We start from the raw sequence: 16,825 nt of genomic DNA on the forward strand, positions 1-16,825 counted from the left end.
GGCATTGTTCAAGCACAATACTGTATAATGATTGCTACTGAATTGACAAACAACGTTTTTGTTTGATATTGTGTGGTTTAGGACAGTCGCGATCATAACTATGATTATTAAATTTTTAAACTCTAAATAAATCAAATAATAGGTATAATGAGGCACCGGAAGACCCTTTGATTACGCATTTTTATCAAAGTTGCGCGGTATGATCGATAATCCGTAAATTACTTGGAGCATTGGTCTGTATGTTCCCGATAGTTACCTAAGACAGCGTCGGCATAGATTGTTTCACATTCCTGTATACAGGACCAACCTGCCGATGGTTATGCCTGTAGGAAGAGCTACCGCTATGTTGAACAATATCACACTGGATAAGGGTCTTCAGCAGTTTTAGCATACATATAAGAAAAAATCTCACCACTAAAAAAAATGTAATTGAAATATTTTGAGATTCAGAGATCTTTCTTCTAACCTTATCCACACCCAATGGTGCATAGGGCACTGCATCATATTGACGCAATGTAATCTTGATTGTTACTTACACGAAGGCAAGGTTATCACTCCTGCGCTTCAGGGAACAGTCCAGGGTAATATTGAATAAATATTAGAGTGTAAAAACAATCATATTTAATTTTCACCACCCCCCTTGGGAATCGAACCCGGAACCTCCAGCACGATAGCTAAACACGCTAACGGCGGGTACTCTCTTTCTTTCTCTGTCTAATAATTAAAGAAAAAAATATGAAAAAAAATTGTATTCATCGGAATGATGAAAAAATGTATACCTCAGATACCACCAATAGATGTCTCTAGTGAAATTCTAGTGATTCAAGTACAATGTTTCGAAAAAATGTATACCTCAGCTATGCATCCATAGTAGGGCCCAGTCTTGACAAAGACCTTGTCTCCGGCGGGCAGGGCGTCCTGGATGGACATGACCCGCGTGGAGTAGATTGGTGCCACCTCGAGGCGGGGCAGGACGGCCTGCAGCGGATACGGACTGGACACGGTGCACCACTTTGCCTCCGTGACCAGTTTACTGTTGGGTCCGATTATATACTGACATCCTGCAAAACGGGCAACTCGTCGTACAAGTCTCGCAAAAAAATACAATAGATGTCTCTAGTGAAGTTCTAATCATTCAAGAACAAGGTTTCTAAATTGGTTCACGTATATAGAACTTCCAAGAATTTGAATAGTGTGATTGTCAATAGTGCGTAGAATTGGTGAATGTTACACGTGTGATCACTTAAACCAGCCTATGACGGTCGTCAGCCCCGTAAATGCCCAGACTTCCATATTCTTCTTCATCTTTGATGAGATATCAAAAAATAATATGAAATACAATGGAATAACAATAGTTATTTATCTAACTAACCATCATGCCGCTTCTCCGTAGGGGTAGGCAGAGAGAATAGAACATCACACCACTCTGTCCTTGCAAACATTCTTTGCCTCTTCCACGTTCATGCATCTCCTCACACACATACCCGCCAATTTTTCGACTCCTAACCTCACCGCTTTAAAGTATATCAATAGTTATTTATGATGAAATAATGTAATAAAATATACATACATCGCTCACTCCTTTCAAGAACGTCATAAATAAAAATTTGTCAATTTTCAGTTGTGCATGTTTTCGGAATGCCCAGAAAATGTACTATATCCCAGCAAAAGAGGCATATTTTTAACCGGATCCACGCGGCTCGCATAACCGTATGTGTTTTCAGAAAACATTCCCTGTACGCGGCTGACATAACCGTTTGTGTTTTTACTTTACTCCAAGTTTCGAACCTCAGTTCAACTTGGAGGGATTTTTTCATGGTGTGGAACTTTGGATAAAATAATACGTCAATCCTTGGCCTTATGACATCTGTTGAAATATCTGACTAATAATTTGTAACATCACAAGGATAAATAAAAGAACAGATCCCTGATTTTTCTTGCGGTCGGTAATTAGTCTGCGCCATAATCATGCCCTATATCTGTCTCACTCTCGACGCTACGCATCGCCAGTGGGTAAGAGTGACACACGATGCGTGCTTTGATTTATTTATGTTACGATCTTATTTGTTTATATTACGATATATTTCAAGAATAATGTGACACGAGTGTATTATAGAGTACCAAAAAGGCACAATGAATTCCATTGAACGTTTTTGCTTAGGAAAATAAATTGTTTCTTAACTAAATACATGATAAAAGTAATCATTTAAAAAACGGCGAAATACCGCCGCGCACGGGCGTCTCTCAGGAACAAAGTGAACGCGGTTAAAAGGTTAACATAATATTTACCCGCTACAGGGCAGAAAGTGTTCTTTGTGCATTTTGAAGAAAAGGTATTGTTTAATCATTTTTTTAAATATACTAAATATTTTTCAAATGTAGAAAAAACATTCAGGTTTTAGCGAAAAAGATTTGTTGCACACTAAAAAGTTCAATAAGTGGCTTGATATTTATTTTTAATGCATTGTATAATATTTTTAAACTTAAAAAACGTTCTCCTGAAAAATCAAGTTTTTTGATTTATGACGTTCTTGAAAGGAGTGAGCGACAAGTGAGAGTATTTTTTTTAAAAATTACTTAACATCCTATTGACGCAACACTGTTTATCGTGACCCTACTTAGGCTTCAATTTTTAAAGTTTTATAGCCCATGCCTACTCGTGAGTGGATTTACTCTTTATGTTAAAAGTTACTATAATTTCATGTAATTCATGAGTGAAAATTCTAGGTACTTCTCTCAAGTTACATATAACTAAAATAAAAAATGAGAAAAAACATGAATTTTAACATTATACTGAAAATAATCTTTAAGTCAACAACAGATGGCAGCATAAGTGCCATTTTAGAAATAAATGTCACAGTGCTTTAGTTATAAGCGCAGGCGTTTATGTACACCCATAGTCGTTTGAGGAATGTTTTGTTTGGACGACCATGTATGGCCATACAGGCAGGTTAAACACAATAAAATAATAATTAAAATATCTCTCTCATTATTCACCCTTCCTCTTTGTGCAATTTTGTTTTATTACATAAAATTAATGATGAATGATAAGGAGAGTGTTATATTATCATAGCAAAAAGTTAACAGTGCTATTAAAATAGAAAAAAATATATTAATATATCAATCACAATAAGCGTAAAAAAGCAAATAATACTAAAATAACAATGTAATTTTATCCGCGTGAATTTTATTTGACCACCGACCAGGTTTCATCGTAACCGACATCATCAGACTGATGATGATGTTGGTTACGATGAAACTCGGTTACTGGTCAAATAAAATTACGTAGTTGTTATTTTATTCTATAAAATGCAACTCCACCAAGAAATGTCAGTACAAAACTTGAATCTGATAAAAGCCAGTAAATTTTGTAAGGCACTTTATATAATTGTGACCTACCTTTCAATGAGACGGCATGCACTATGATAGTAACATCTCCAACGTCAATTCCCAGGCGATTTGTATTGCTGAAAATAAAAGATATAATATAAGATCCCCAACTGCGCATGCTGTAAACAATCAATCATTTTTAAAAAAAGACTCACTGTTCAATGATCGTCCTAGTTTGCAGTTCCCACTGCTTTTCATTGGTAGAGCCCTCCGATATAGATGCGACTATGTCATCTTCGATGGAACTATGCTCCCTACGTTCAGCCGTATACTTAAATGTAGTTTTTCGATTTGATACTTCAACAACTCTGGGGAAAAATAAGATTTTCATTTAAAAGTGTCCATCTCTGTTCATCGAGTGTCATTAAACAGTTGCCAGTTTATCCCTCACGTGACTCGGGCAAGGAGTTTGTATTGCATTGATGAGTCGGAGTGCTGCTCGGGCAAATCGTATTCCAACTCGGTGTTATTGATTTGCCCGACCCAAATATATTTATGTATTTGTTTTTATTGACTAACCCGAGCAGTGTTCGGGTAGATTCTAATTGTTTGATGATTTCCTGCACCGACGAATTTTCTCAAAATTGCACTGTTAAGTGGTTTAGTAAAAATCAAAATCAATTAAAAATGTACTGAAAAATTAGGTTGATTAAATGGGGTACTGTAAGGCAAGCAATGGCAGTCATTTGAATGATGTTTGTAGGATCCGTTTTGTCTGCATCTTTTAGTTTTGTCTATGACCGTCAGCCTGTCTGTTGGCTATTCTCACTATATATATGGTCCAAGAACTCTTGAGTGTTGCCAGAATAGGATTATGAAAATACTGGGTGGTCCACCATTTCCATTTTAGTGTTAATGCAAAAATCAACTACTAATCAACATCTATTAAAATGTGTGCGTGGTATAAATATTCTATTGTTTATTTTTTTAAACATCACAATACATAGGCAGCATTCAATAGAGACAGTAAGGAGGATTGGATTCTACTGCACTTAATAATATCGCTAAAGTGTTGTAGGCAGATACCTATTCTTAATTTAATTGCACGTTTTATTGCCATACTGCAAATAGCGAAAGTAAGTCTCTCGGAACAGAATTTAAACTTTTTAAATAACACTATAAAATGAGGTATTTGTTAACTTACTTAGCTTGTCCCAGATGAGGCCAGCCTGCCCACACAACTTTTCCTAGCAGGTCGCCAGCGATGTTTTTAATATTGGGCTCCGTGCTGTTGTCGTGGATTATCTTCAGAATACAATTGTCATTTCTCGATGGATTGTCAAATACCGTTACCTTCGCGTTAGTGAAGTGAGACTGTCAACAAAAAAAAAATTAATATGCAAAATAGATGCAGTTTCCATAGTAAAATCAGTGCAAGTGGTTTGAATAAATATTACATGATATTTTTTTAATGCCTCTATTTTTTTTACAAAATATCAAAAATCATACGAGCGATGAATGAAAAAATCTTTAAATGTCATATTGTATGTTAATGTAGGATTGGTGAATGTTACACGTGTGTAAAGTGATCACTTAACCAAGCCTAAGACGGTCGTAAGCCCTGTAAATGCCCAGACTTCCATATTCTTCTTCATCTATATTGAGAAGTTAAAAAATTATGTTAAAAATAACTCCTAATTGGAGATAATCTAAATTTGTGAACAAGTATTTGGACACACTCAAAATGTTAAAAAAAACTTGCATTATAGTCACGTTGACTCAAATCATTATTGTGTTTGTTTTTCTGGCTTTTCAATAGTATATATTTCTAATATTTATTTAAAATAATTGAAAGGAATTATGCACCTTGAAGTTGATATGCCTGAGAGTGGGTATGCCGGGGTACAGCAGGCCCCGCGTGGGGTTGGGCAGAGGCCCCCGGACCACCTTCTCGGGGGGCACGGCCAGCTCCGCGAGCCACACCTCCGTCTCACGAGCGTGGCACGGCTTCACCACCGGGAAATACTCGGGAGCTCGACATTCACCTGCGAGATTCAATCAAATCACATTACAATGCTGCAATTTCGATCTACCTTACGATAATGGAGAACAGTAAACTTTCAATTATCCACTTTAACACACTATCTGCGGGAAGATTCGCGCTCATAATAGAGATAAACATCTCTGAAAAGAAGTGATAACATTTAACCATACTGTATACATCGATATGGGATCAAAAGATGCCGCAAAACTCATGCGTAAAAGTAACTTAACGCAATTTACGATGAGTCGAGTGAAAAGGTAAAATTACCCCTCCCGCCCAACACCACCAGTCGAGTGAAACGGTAAAATTACCCTTCCCGCAGATAGTGTGTGAATAGACAACAAAAAAATATATATTGAAAATATATTATGGTTTAGTTAATTCTATAAATTGTCTTTTACAAGTTAATCAATAAATTGTCTTTGACTAGTAATCAGAGGTTGAAAAAATATGTTCAAAAATGTTTTATTTCTAGATTTGATGATGGTGGGGAAAACATTGTAAAACATTTAAAAGTCAATTGAACTGAGTCTCTTTGTTCTTCTCGAATACATTTATGCCATACATAATCTTAATTTCTATACATGAATATTATATTATCAAAAAATACACAATTTTTTATGGCACATGCAAAAAATACATAATGTTTAAAATATTATTAAAGATAAAACAATGTCTCTCTATTGTTTAGGCCAAGTTGTGTTATCAGTAAATGAAATATATATTTTTTTAAATTGCACAAACTAATTTGGAAGAAACAGATGTTTTAAACAATAAAAAATTACGAAATACTAATGAGAATTTCACTAATTTCATTCATTGATTCGGCAGTCACTTTGTGGTAAAATCTTTCCTTTTTTATATTAATGTTTTACTTAGTAAATATAATAATAAATAAAGTTATGATGTTTGAAAATGATGCGGAATGCATCGAAACACGTGTCACAGTAGATTTTAAGAAATATTGGTATTTACTGAGTAAAACATTAATTCAAAATGAGAATTCCACTGTTGAAATCTGCATTATAAATCTATCAAAATGTGAGTATGGAGAAATTATATTGAAAATTAAAAACACATAATTCTATTAAGATTAATTCCAATAAAAATGTATAACATGTAAAATTTAAAAAAATGATATCAAACCTAAGTCTTGCGGAGTATAATCATACATGTGCATAGGACCATGAGTATTTCTCTTAGTTTCATCATCCGTTAGTTTATCATAGAATGGTTGCATAGCCTTTAGTAAATCAACCTGAAAATTATCATTTACATATTAATATTAACTAGGAAAATATTTATATAAAAAATACATGTAATTGATAAAGACAAAAATAAAAAATATTAAAATGTATAAATTTTGTTATTTGAAGAAAGAAAACTTTTTTCAACCTGGGAGTGAGTTTCTGTGGAAAAAACTAGGAAGTGAATATTTAGCCTATTTTATTTTTTATAATTTTATTTCATAGTAAATGCTATAAGCAACAAATTTATATGAATAAAAATCAAATCAATGTTTTATTTTACAGGTTTTCATTGACAGTGTCATTACGATGTTCACAAAACTTCGTTTGAAGTAAAATATTGTGAGTAAACAGAAAAATAATCTGAAGTTTGGTTTTAGTGTTTGAATACAACAACAGATGGCAGTACAAGTGCCATTTTAGAAAAAAATGTACCCGGGCTTTAGTTATAAGCGCGGCCCTTCATGTATGCCCATACTCAACGGAGGAACGTTTTGTTTGGACAACCATATACATATAGCCATACTCCCGGATAGGTTGATTGTAGCGAGTGTTTTTGCCTAGAATTTTCACTCATGAATTTATAGTAACTTTAAACATAAAGAGTAAATCCACTCACGAGTAGGCATAGGCATATAAAACTTAAAAAGTTGAAGCCTGAGTAGGGTCATGATAAGCGGTGTTGCATAAGCCGTAGCTAGATTTCAGAGTCACTTCGACGTTAGGTAATTTAAAAAAAATTAAATAATAATGGGTTGATTGTTTTGAAGATATTTTTACCTCGTCTATAAAGGGAATTAGCACAACAGCTTCCCAATCGTTCTTCTTCCCGTTGAGATCCGTTTTGAAGTCAAGGGGGTAATAGTTAAGTATGGGGGAACTGTCGTTTGTCATCAAATAGTGGAACGGCTCTGGCAATAGTTCCTTGCTTGCCGCCGGGAGAACACCCAGTAGCTGTAAAATACAATACAAATTATACGCTTTTAATGCGGACAAGTATATTTTTGATCAATACATAATTTAACCTTTATTTTTTGTTTTACAAACTTAAAACACTGTAAGGGACATTTTTTTGAAAAACGTTTTATTGCATTTTTGGACTAAGTAGATTCTAAAATCCAAAAAAAGCGTTTAATCAAAAAAATGTCCCTTACTGTGTTTTGAGTTTGGACAGCCGTACAGGCACCTTGGCGAAGAAATAGCTCAAACTGATTTTCTCGTATTATTTTATGAAGTAATTGAATCTATTCTCGCAGGGTGGCTCTATGTATATGGACTGTAGTGGACTCTGTCGCCCAATGTTGGTATTATTTCCTATGTTTCCGACTTATTTATTATCATATGTTTGCCGCCATTTTTTACTATATTTTAGTCCGCCTCCGTAGTGTAATGGTCGGCACGCTCAGCTACTGTACTGGAGGTCCCGGGTTCGATTCCCAGGGAGGGGAGGAAATAAATATTGTGATTTATTTCACTCTTATATTTATTCAATATAATCCTGGAATGGTACCTGAAGCGGAAGGCTGATCACCCTCACTTTGTGTGTGAATGATCAAGATAACACTGCGTTTATATGATGCAAAGAACGCTTGCAAAGACAGAGTAGTATGGCATTGTATTCTCTCTGCCTTACGCTGCGGTATACGGCGTGATGGTTAGTTAATTAGTTGATTGAAATAAAAAACCTGCACCTGCACCATCTTCATTAAAACTCATCACTCAAAACCTGCTTGTGCACAATATGGAATTTTATCGTCCGGCAGTCCGGTTTTGAAAAATGAAAACTACTAAGACAGTTTAGCGTGATCGAATTTATATGCTAACTGCCAATCATCCGTTTTATATGCTAACTGACGTGCCGGACGGTAAAATTCCGTGTAATTCCGTGTAGTGCACAAACGCCCTTAGGAGAAGTTAACTTGATCAGAAATTTAGATTTAGCGGACAAACCTGTTCGAAGGGCTTGAATGGTTTGCCCATGTCAAAAGTAAGATTCATATCCTTAAAATTGACTACATCAGATATGTAGGGCGCGTAGTGGTGGGGGTAAAACCAGGACCAGCTGGCGCAGCCTTGGTAGTAGTAGTGGAGCACCCACTGCACCGCGCGTACGTAACACTCCGCCTGGGATCGGAGGACATCCCTGAAACACAATCACAACTAATGTTAGCACGTTGACTGCTTCGGCCATTTTCAGAACTCCGGTCTAAAAAGCCAACCTTAAAAATATTCTTTTACTTCTTGATTTTTCATAATTTTTTAACATATTTGCACTGCATCATATAAATGCACAGTTACATCTTGGTCATCAACACATGAAGGAAACGTGATCAGTCCTCCGTTTCAGGTACACCAGTCCATTTTTTCATTCAAACCCTTATCCGCACCCTTATGGTGCATAGGGCACTGCATTATATAAACACAGTGTTATCTTGATCGTTAACACACGAAGGAAAGGTGATCAGCCCTCCGCTTCAGGTACCAGTCCAGGGTAATATTAAATAATATTAGAGTGAAAAAATCACTTATATTTATTTGACCCCCCTGGGAATCGAACCCGGGACCTCCAGAACGGTAGTCGAGCGTGCTGACCATTACACTACGGAGGCGGACAATATTAATTTGTTAATATTTTATAGGTTCATCTTGAAAATGCCAACAAATCTTATCATACTAGATTTAAGGATTTTTTTCATTTAACCCCTCAAGTAGTAAGATATTAATGACATCTTAAAACATCATTCGTTCAGTAAGTAAATCATCTTACTAGATGATAAATGTTGTAATTGTTTTTTCATCAATAGATGGCTTCGGTAGTCCAAATTCCATCATAATCTTGAATTATTCAAGAAATAATCACCACTTCCCAAAAGTGTGGCCACACGCTATATGACCTGCTATTTTTTAGCCCCACGGCTAGGACCATAAAATACCAGGTTAAAAACATTGAAAATATCATTATTCCATACTTACACAGTTACATTTGGGTAATCCAATTTATTGATGTAGTAATCACGTTTGTGTAGGATAAACTCCGAATTAAAAAGACTAGATTCAGAATCTGAAAAAAAATTTAATCAGTTTTTTTACCTCATTTTTATCTTTTCCCGCTTTGTAAAGTAATTCAAAACAGTTTTTTACCTCATTTTTATCTTTTCAAGCTTTTTAAAGTACAGATAAATATGCTACTAATAAGGCGCGCTTATGAGCAGGCTTAACCCTTACTGGTCCAATGTCGAATCTCATTTGACATCGATTTTTTGCTCTTGGGTCCCATGTCGGGTTGGGTGGTAATTTAAAATTTTCATAGATTTATTTTCGTCTTCTTCTTACCTTATCCACACCCAGTGGTGCATAGGGGACTGCATCATATTGACACAGTGTTATCTTGATCGTTGACATATGAAGGAAAGGTGATAAGCCCTCAGGTTCAAGTAGAGCCCAAGGTAAAATAAAATAAATATTACAGTGAGAAAATCACTTGTAATGGTCAGCACGCTAGGCTACCGTACCGTAGGTATACTGATGCTGATTTTAAGTATGCTCAAAAATCGATAGTCGTTGATTTTCGTACATGCTACCTGCAGCGCTCTGAGCGCGTCTGAACAGGTTTATGAGCGTGCTAGTATTGATGTACGTACACTTTTTTCAAGCAAATATCTACAGCTAGATAACATGCTCGTCTTAACCCTTTCCGGTCCCCCAAAATTAAAAAAAATAATCTAGGTAGACAGTTACATTCCAATTGGAAAAAAATATTTTGTCCTCTACTCCACATACTGTCATAATAGATACGAGTGACAAAAATGTAAGCTTGGAATTTAAATAAATAATACAAATGATGAAAGAAATGACAAATAACATCCGACATGGGACCTAAGAGGAAAAAATCTATGTCAAATGAGATTCCACATTGGACCAGTAAGGGTTATATTTAAAATTATTATATTCCCGTTTTATTTTCATATAAATCAAAACAAATTACCCACTATTACAGATTCCCATTTTTAGGGCATTTTATATTTTGTCAAATGATTAAACGTACCCTCTCCAGAATCCTCTTCATCTGTGGGAATATCGCCCCACTCTTTATCATCGTCATCTTCACCCAAACCCTAAAAATGTTCATTATTTATTTATTTATTTATTGAACGGCTAAAGCCTTTAACATAATACATATATAATAAATAATAAAACCCTTATCCGCACCCCAATGGTGCATAGGGCACTGCTTCATATAAACGCAGTGTTATCTTGATCGTTTACACATGAAGGTGATCAGCCCTCCGCTTCAGGTACCAGTCCAGGGTAATATTGAATAAATATTACAGTGAAAAAGTCACTTATATTTATTTGACCCCCCCCTGGGAATCGAACCCGGGACCTCCAGAACGGTAGCCGAGCGTGCTGACCATTACACTACGGAGGCGGACAAACATATATACAGTATCTAATATAAAAATACACTAATAGAGAAACAAAAAGTCTTAAACATAAAATAATAAAATAACAAAAGCACTGGTAAATACACATCTCCTTCACGCATTATCAGCGAGCAGCAAAACACAACGTTTTAATTTATCCAGTATAACATGGAGAAGAAATGCTGAGAAAGTACAGACTTCAAGGTGGATAACAATATATTAAATAAATCTATACTTTCAAAAGCATCGGCTAACATGTGAAGCCACGTAATCGGAGAGAACATGGCATAGTTTGCATTAAGTAAAAATACTGCAAATATAGATTTTTGCCTAGTAACTCTTCGACGCACGCTAAGCTTTATTTGATTTACAACTACTGATGTTTTCATCTACAGGTGAATAGTAAAACATATTTAACTAGTCATGTGTAATGAAATAAAAATCATTAAGTGGTATTATACAAGTGTTAATTCAAAAATCAAAAAATCAACATGTCTTTCCACAAAGTTAATGCCAAATCAATTTAATAATATATTATTTAAATTCATGTTCATGTAAGTAGTTATGTACTGTGAATTTCCTGTGTATTCCATGTATGAAAAATTAAATTTTTATTTTTTTATTTTATTTTAATTATTTATTTGGCAGTCACCCAGTGAACTTTGACTTAGAGCCAATCGTATTGAAATATATTTCTAGATGAACATACGTCTCTTGGAATTGTGTGCCAAATTTTCAGTCATATAAAATGTGTAGATATATTGTGAATACATAGCTCACTTCTTTCAAGAACGTCACAAATCAAAATACTTGATTTTTCAGGAGAACGTTTTTAAAGTTCAAAAATATAATACAATGTATTAAAAATAAATATCAAGCCACTTACTGAACTTTTTACTGTGCAACAGAAGTTTTTAGGTAAAACCTGAAGGTTTTTTCTCCATTTGATAAATATTTAGTATATTTAAAAAAATAATTAAATAATACCCTTTCTTCAAAATGCAAAAACAACACTTTCTGCCCTGTAGCGGGTAAATATTAAGTTAAAAATATGTCTCTTTTGCTGGGATATAGTACAGTTTCTGGGCATTTTGAAAACACGCACAACTGAAAATTGACGATTTTTGATTTATGACGTTCTTGAAAGGAGTGAGCGACATGTCAGATGGGAATTGTACGCACCAGTTCATTAGTTGAATCAATGAGGGCTTTCAAGTCCGATTGGAAAGAAGAAATAGGTTTTATCCCTTCAGCTTTGATTTCTTCAACGTTGACGCCAAAGGTTTCATTATCATCAGGAACATGTTTATACTGCAACAAACACATATTAAATTATAAGAAGTAATAAATAAATTTGTCCGCCTGCGTAGTGTTGTGGTCAGTACGCTTGGCTACCGTTCTGGAGGTCCTGAATTCGAGGATAATGAGGATATGAGACATCAGAGTGCCCACTATGGTATAAGTTCACACAGCGAAGCTCAAAATATATAAAAACCTGCTACAATAATGAGTACATGGCCCTCATGAAGTTACTCCAACACTGACATAAAAGCATGGGGCTAAAAAGACATATAGTGGCAGGCTTCCAGAAGAGGCTGACGAAGAGCTCCAACCACATCATAAAACGCTTGTGGAGCACAGATCATCACTTTGCACATTGTACCTAACCATAAAAGGCAAAATAGAGGGTCAACGAGGTGTGGGCAGAAGACAGATCTCCTGGCTCCGGAATATACGAGATTAGATGGGGATCAGGATCGTCGAGAGGCTGTTTAGCGCTGCCCAAGACAAGGACAATTACTCTCAAGTGATAGTCGACGTCAGGAGGACATGACATGAACAAACAGGAGAAGAAGGAACACAGATGGGGGCTAGACATGTGGCAGCACTGGAGCGCAGTGTTGTGATAATCAGCGAGCTGATTTTCTCACATCATCTCCCCAGAATTGCGTTGTGTCATTTACATTTTTCATTTTCTTATTTTTAGTTTATAATACTATGTAGTTGTGAACAAAATATGAAATAAAATTGTATTATAGTTAGTTGAGAGTTTTACTTACACTTTTCCGTTCGCTTTCGTTTGGTCTCCTACCAGTCTTAGCTTCAAAGTATTTCAAATCGGCAAACGTTCCTTGGAAGTTTTCTTTATCTACTTTAGACAATTCTTTCATAAATACTTCAAATCGTGACAAATTTAAAATTCCGCCCTCGTTTATGTACCCTGGAAAATATCATCATATCATATAGTATGACATAAATGAACATATACAAACATATCGTAGTCGTACAGGAGAAAGTGACCAACTAACAAAACGTAAAATGTTGAGGGGGGCCATTTAAGTCACTTTTGCTTGGCTAGAAAATAAACATCAATGCAGTTAGTCATTTTTAACAAGTCAATATATTATACTTTCAAATTTAAAATCCTTTGGGATATTTTTCAGGGCAATATTAGTCTAGTAAGATATCAAATAGTCTATGATCACGTTTTAGTAAAAAATGCACTTGGTCACTTTCTCCTGTATGACTACGATATGATCAATCTGTGAAAAATATTTTTTTTAAAGACAAAAAATAAAAGCAACAATTGAAAGCTATTATTATTATATGTTATAAGACTTTTTGTTATAAGACTTTTTGTTTCTCTATTAGTGTATTCATCAGTGTATTTTTACATTAGTTACTGTATTTATGTATTATGTTAAAGGCTTTAACCGTTCAATTAATAAATAAATAAATTTGTTAAAAAAAGCACATTGCCGTTGAATTAAAATTTAAAAATAACTTACCATCTAATTTGACTATGACCTTTTTATAAACATCATACAGTAAAGGCAGTGCGTCGTTGTGAATATGTAAATGGGGTAACGGAGGGATGAAGTCGTTTCCCACCAGAAATCCCATTAGAACCCAGTCGTCTATCACCTTCTCCATGTCAAATTCAAATGACATGCTATCGTTCAGGCCCAAGAACTCCTGCTCCAAGTAATCCCTCAGCAGTGATAAATGGAGTAGGAAGAAATTATTTTCATCCGGAGTACTGGGCCTTTGCGCATTTCTACCAAATTTTACCTGAAAAATAATATATGTAAACGTATTTCTGATTTTTTTTATTTAATAGGTATTCCGCAGATAAAACAGTGTGCGATGGACAAAATCCAAGATGGCGGCATTATTAAAACAAGACACTTACTATGTCCTTTTCAAAACTGACAAAACATTGCCATATTGGTTTTTCTCTGTCGCTCTCTGTTTTATCATCAACGGAACACTTTTGAATTCAAATATTAAATTTTTCTCAAAAACTAAAATCCGTCCATACAACCTATAATAAATTTGGCAGATCCCAATCGCCAAATAAAATTGGCCCTCTTAAATCATGCATATAATTTTTATTTTCTAGTTTACAGGTTAAAATAGTGGAAGAGGGGAAGGTTGAAATAGTGTAGGCTAAAGGTCCTGTCATTTTACCTCTCCATAAAAGAAAGGATGAATATAAAATGATCACCTTATAAGAGAAAAATATACCCATCTCTCGGGTTCCTTTATATCAAGTGCTCTCTCCTCTAAAGTTAGCCCAGATGGAGTTAGACACATTAATACAATTAGTAAAATAATCAAAAGAAGTACCTCTTCTCTGAGGAGAGAGAAATTGGGTTCATGAGAACATAATCCCAGCATGATGAGATCAGCATCCAAGCCATACAAACAATGCCTGGTGTTGGGGTCATGATCTGGCTGGGCCTTCAGGTAACGTATATACTCCATTATCTTGTGTTCACCTTCACCCGGAGTCTGGAATCCAAATAAAAAATATTTTTTCATATAACAAAGTCCGAGAATTGAATGTAAATGAAGAGATGGAGAAAAGGATGCTAAACATATCCCGTAGGGACCGAAAAACTGATGTTTGGATAAGGGAAAAGACCAAGGTAATTTCAAGAAAGATTTATTTTTAATTGATCTGAGTATTTGTGATATTTTTCACATTTACCTTCCATATCCTTACTATCCTACCTGCAAACGAGCCTTTGATAAAGGCTTTACGGGTTATTCCTTTAAAAATTAAAAATAAAACAGATGTGACTCAAAGAATCGTGGAACAAAAGCGGAACTGGGCAGGTCATATGGCACGTATGTCTGAGGATAGATGGACGAAAAAGGTGCTTGACTGGAGGCCTAGAGCAGGGCACAGAAGCGTGGGTAGGCCCGAGACAAGATGGTCCGATGACATTAAACAAGTGGCGGGCCTGCACTGGAAGAGAGTCGTGTCCAACAGACAACTGTGGAAGTCCAAGAGGGAGGATTTTGTTCAACACTGGACACAAGAAGAATACTGAAGTATGTAAAGCAAAATTTTCATTATTACTTTTTCCTTCCCCACCAGGCTACCAATCACAACCAGTCATTCCAGGCTATCCTCATTACCACGCGCAGCATGTCCAAAGATCTGAAGAATCCGTCGTGTACAGACATTGGCCAGAGTCAAGCTATATAACTGTAACTCCTGACGAATGGACTCGTTGGTGCGTCTAGCTGTCCATGGGATTCAAAGCATGCGCCTCCAACACCACTTTATGGTCCATGTTTCAGCAGCATAGAGAAAAATGGAGTGGACCACACTCCTGACAAGCTTTAACTTGGTGTTGTTAAATCACATCCCAGTCTTTCCAGATTTTGTCCAGCTTAGACATGGCCTTTTTGACTTGAATGAATAAATATGCACATTTAAAAAGGGGTACCTCACCTCATGTCCAGACAAGATGACTCTACATTTAGCCCACGCACTGTCGGTAGATATTTTCTGCTTGACAAAGTATCTCAACTGCTCCTGTAGTCTGGCCATGAACACCGTACCCGGGGTTATGCAATTACTATCGAACCGCTTGCCTTCGGGTAATTTCTCACCATTTTCTTTCGCAGCGTCTTCTACCTGCTGCATTTCTCTGGCAGTTCGGAACCTACAGACAACAGAGAACATCTTGTTATTGGGAGCGCATTTTTGAGTCATTAGGTGAATCTGCGTAATTCCGGAATTTAATTGTGGGACAGTCCCGAGTTACACTCTTATAATAAAGCTTAACAAAAATTCAACAGATGTCACTACAAACCTTAAAAATCACAATATAATAAGCAAAAAACAGTCTCCCGCTACAGCGTTAAAATTATTGTCAATTATGAAGTCATTTTTCGTTTCATTCAAACCCTTATCCGCACCCGATGGTGCATAGGACACTGCATCATATAAACACAGTGTTATCTTGATCGTTAACACATGAAGGAAAGGTGATCAGCCCTCCGCTTCAGGTACCAGTCCAGGGTAATATTGAATAAACAGTGAAAGAATCGCTTATATTTTATACCCTTATACCCTGTACTATGACTATTTATTTTGTATACCCACACACAGGTCATGCCTTTGTGGGATCATTTTTTGTATTCATTTTTATATTTTATATTTTATTAATATTTATATTTTATTAATATTTTTTGTATTTGAATTTATGCTATGTAATACAAAAGAATTTAAAATAAAGAAAAAAATAAAATAAAATAATTTGACCCCCTGGGAATCGAACCTAGGACCTCCAGTACGGTAGCCAGGCATGCATGCACTATTGAGGCGGACAATTGTGATTACAGTCTCTCATAAACGGCGATTGACGGACTGAGGACTGTAAAACTCGCCTCTGTGTGTAAAGAACGTATTCACAGGAAAGAAAAGGGCCTGAGATGCCAGTTCTGGTGTCAAGCGTCTACCCAACTATGCCACAAGGCCT

The 16,825-nt window shown here is 35.7% G+C and overlaps 1 protein-coding gene across 3 annotated transcripts in view; it reads right to left on the reverse strand.

Annotated features, from left to right (window-relative positions):
• Positions 1-16,825, reverse strand: part of LOC148304847 (5'-3' exoribonuclease 1-like) — a 38,364-nt gene that overhangs the window by 19,260 nt on the left and 2,279 nt on the right. For all 3 annotated transcript variants that reach the window (XM_088267609.1, XM_088267608.1, XM_088267610.1), the window contains exons 3-17: positions 15,793-16,006; positions 14,676-14,840; positions 13,835-14,117; positions 13,106-13,266; positions 12,228-12,356; positions 10,667-10,736; positions 9,595-9,682; positions 8,572-8,764; positions 7,402-7,575; positions 6,521-6,632; positions 5,197-5,375; positions 4,535-4,704; positions 3,546-3,698; positions 3,400-3,467; positions 853-1,061 (exon numbers count right to left, since the gene is read on the reverse strand). In XM_088267609.1, coding sequence (XP_088123735.1) covers positions 853-1,061; positions 3,400-3,467; positions 3,546-3,698; positions 4,535-4,704; positions 5,197-5,375; positions 6,521-6,632; positions 7,402-7,575; positions 8,572-8,764; positions 9,595-9,682; positions 10,667-10,736; positions 12,228-12,356; positions 13,106-13,266; positions 13,835-14,117; positions 14,676-14,840; positions 15,793-16,006 — 2,368 coding nt within the window. The remainder of the gene's footprint in view (positions 1-852; positions 1,062-3,399; positions 3,468-3,545; positions 3,699-4,534; positions 4,705-5,196; positions 5,376-6,520; positions 6,633-7,401; positions 7,576-8,571; positions 8,765-9,594; positions 9,683-10,666; positions 10,737-12,227; positions 12,357-13,105; positions 13,267-13,834; positions 14,118-14,675; positions 14,841-15,792; positions 16,007-16,825) is intronic.

The sequence above is a fragment of the Brachycentrus maculatus genome, unplaced genomic scaffold (genome assembly GCF_059751285.1).
Source record: "Brachycentrus maculatus isolate JH-2025_06_01 unplaced genomic scaffold, ASM5975128v1 h1tg000301l, whole genome shotgun sequence".
Taxonomy (NCBI): domain Eukaryota; kingdom Metazoa; phylum Arthropoda; class Insecta; order Trichoptera; family Brachycentridae; genus Brachycentrus; species Brachycentrus maculatus.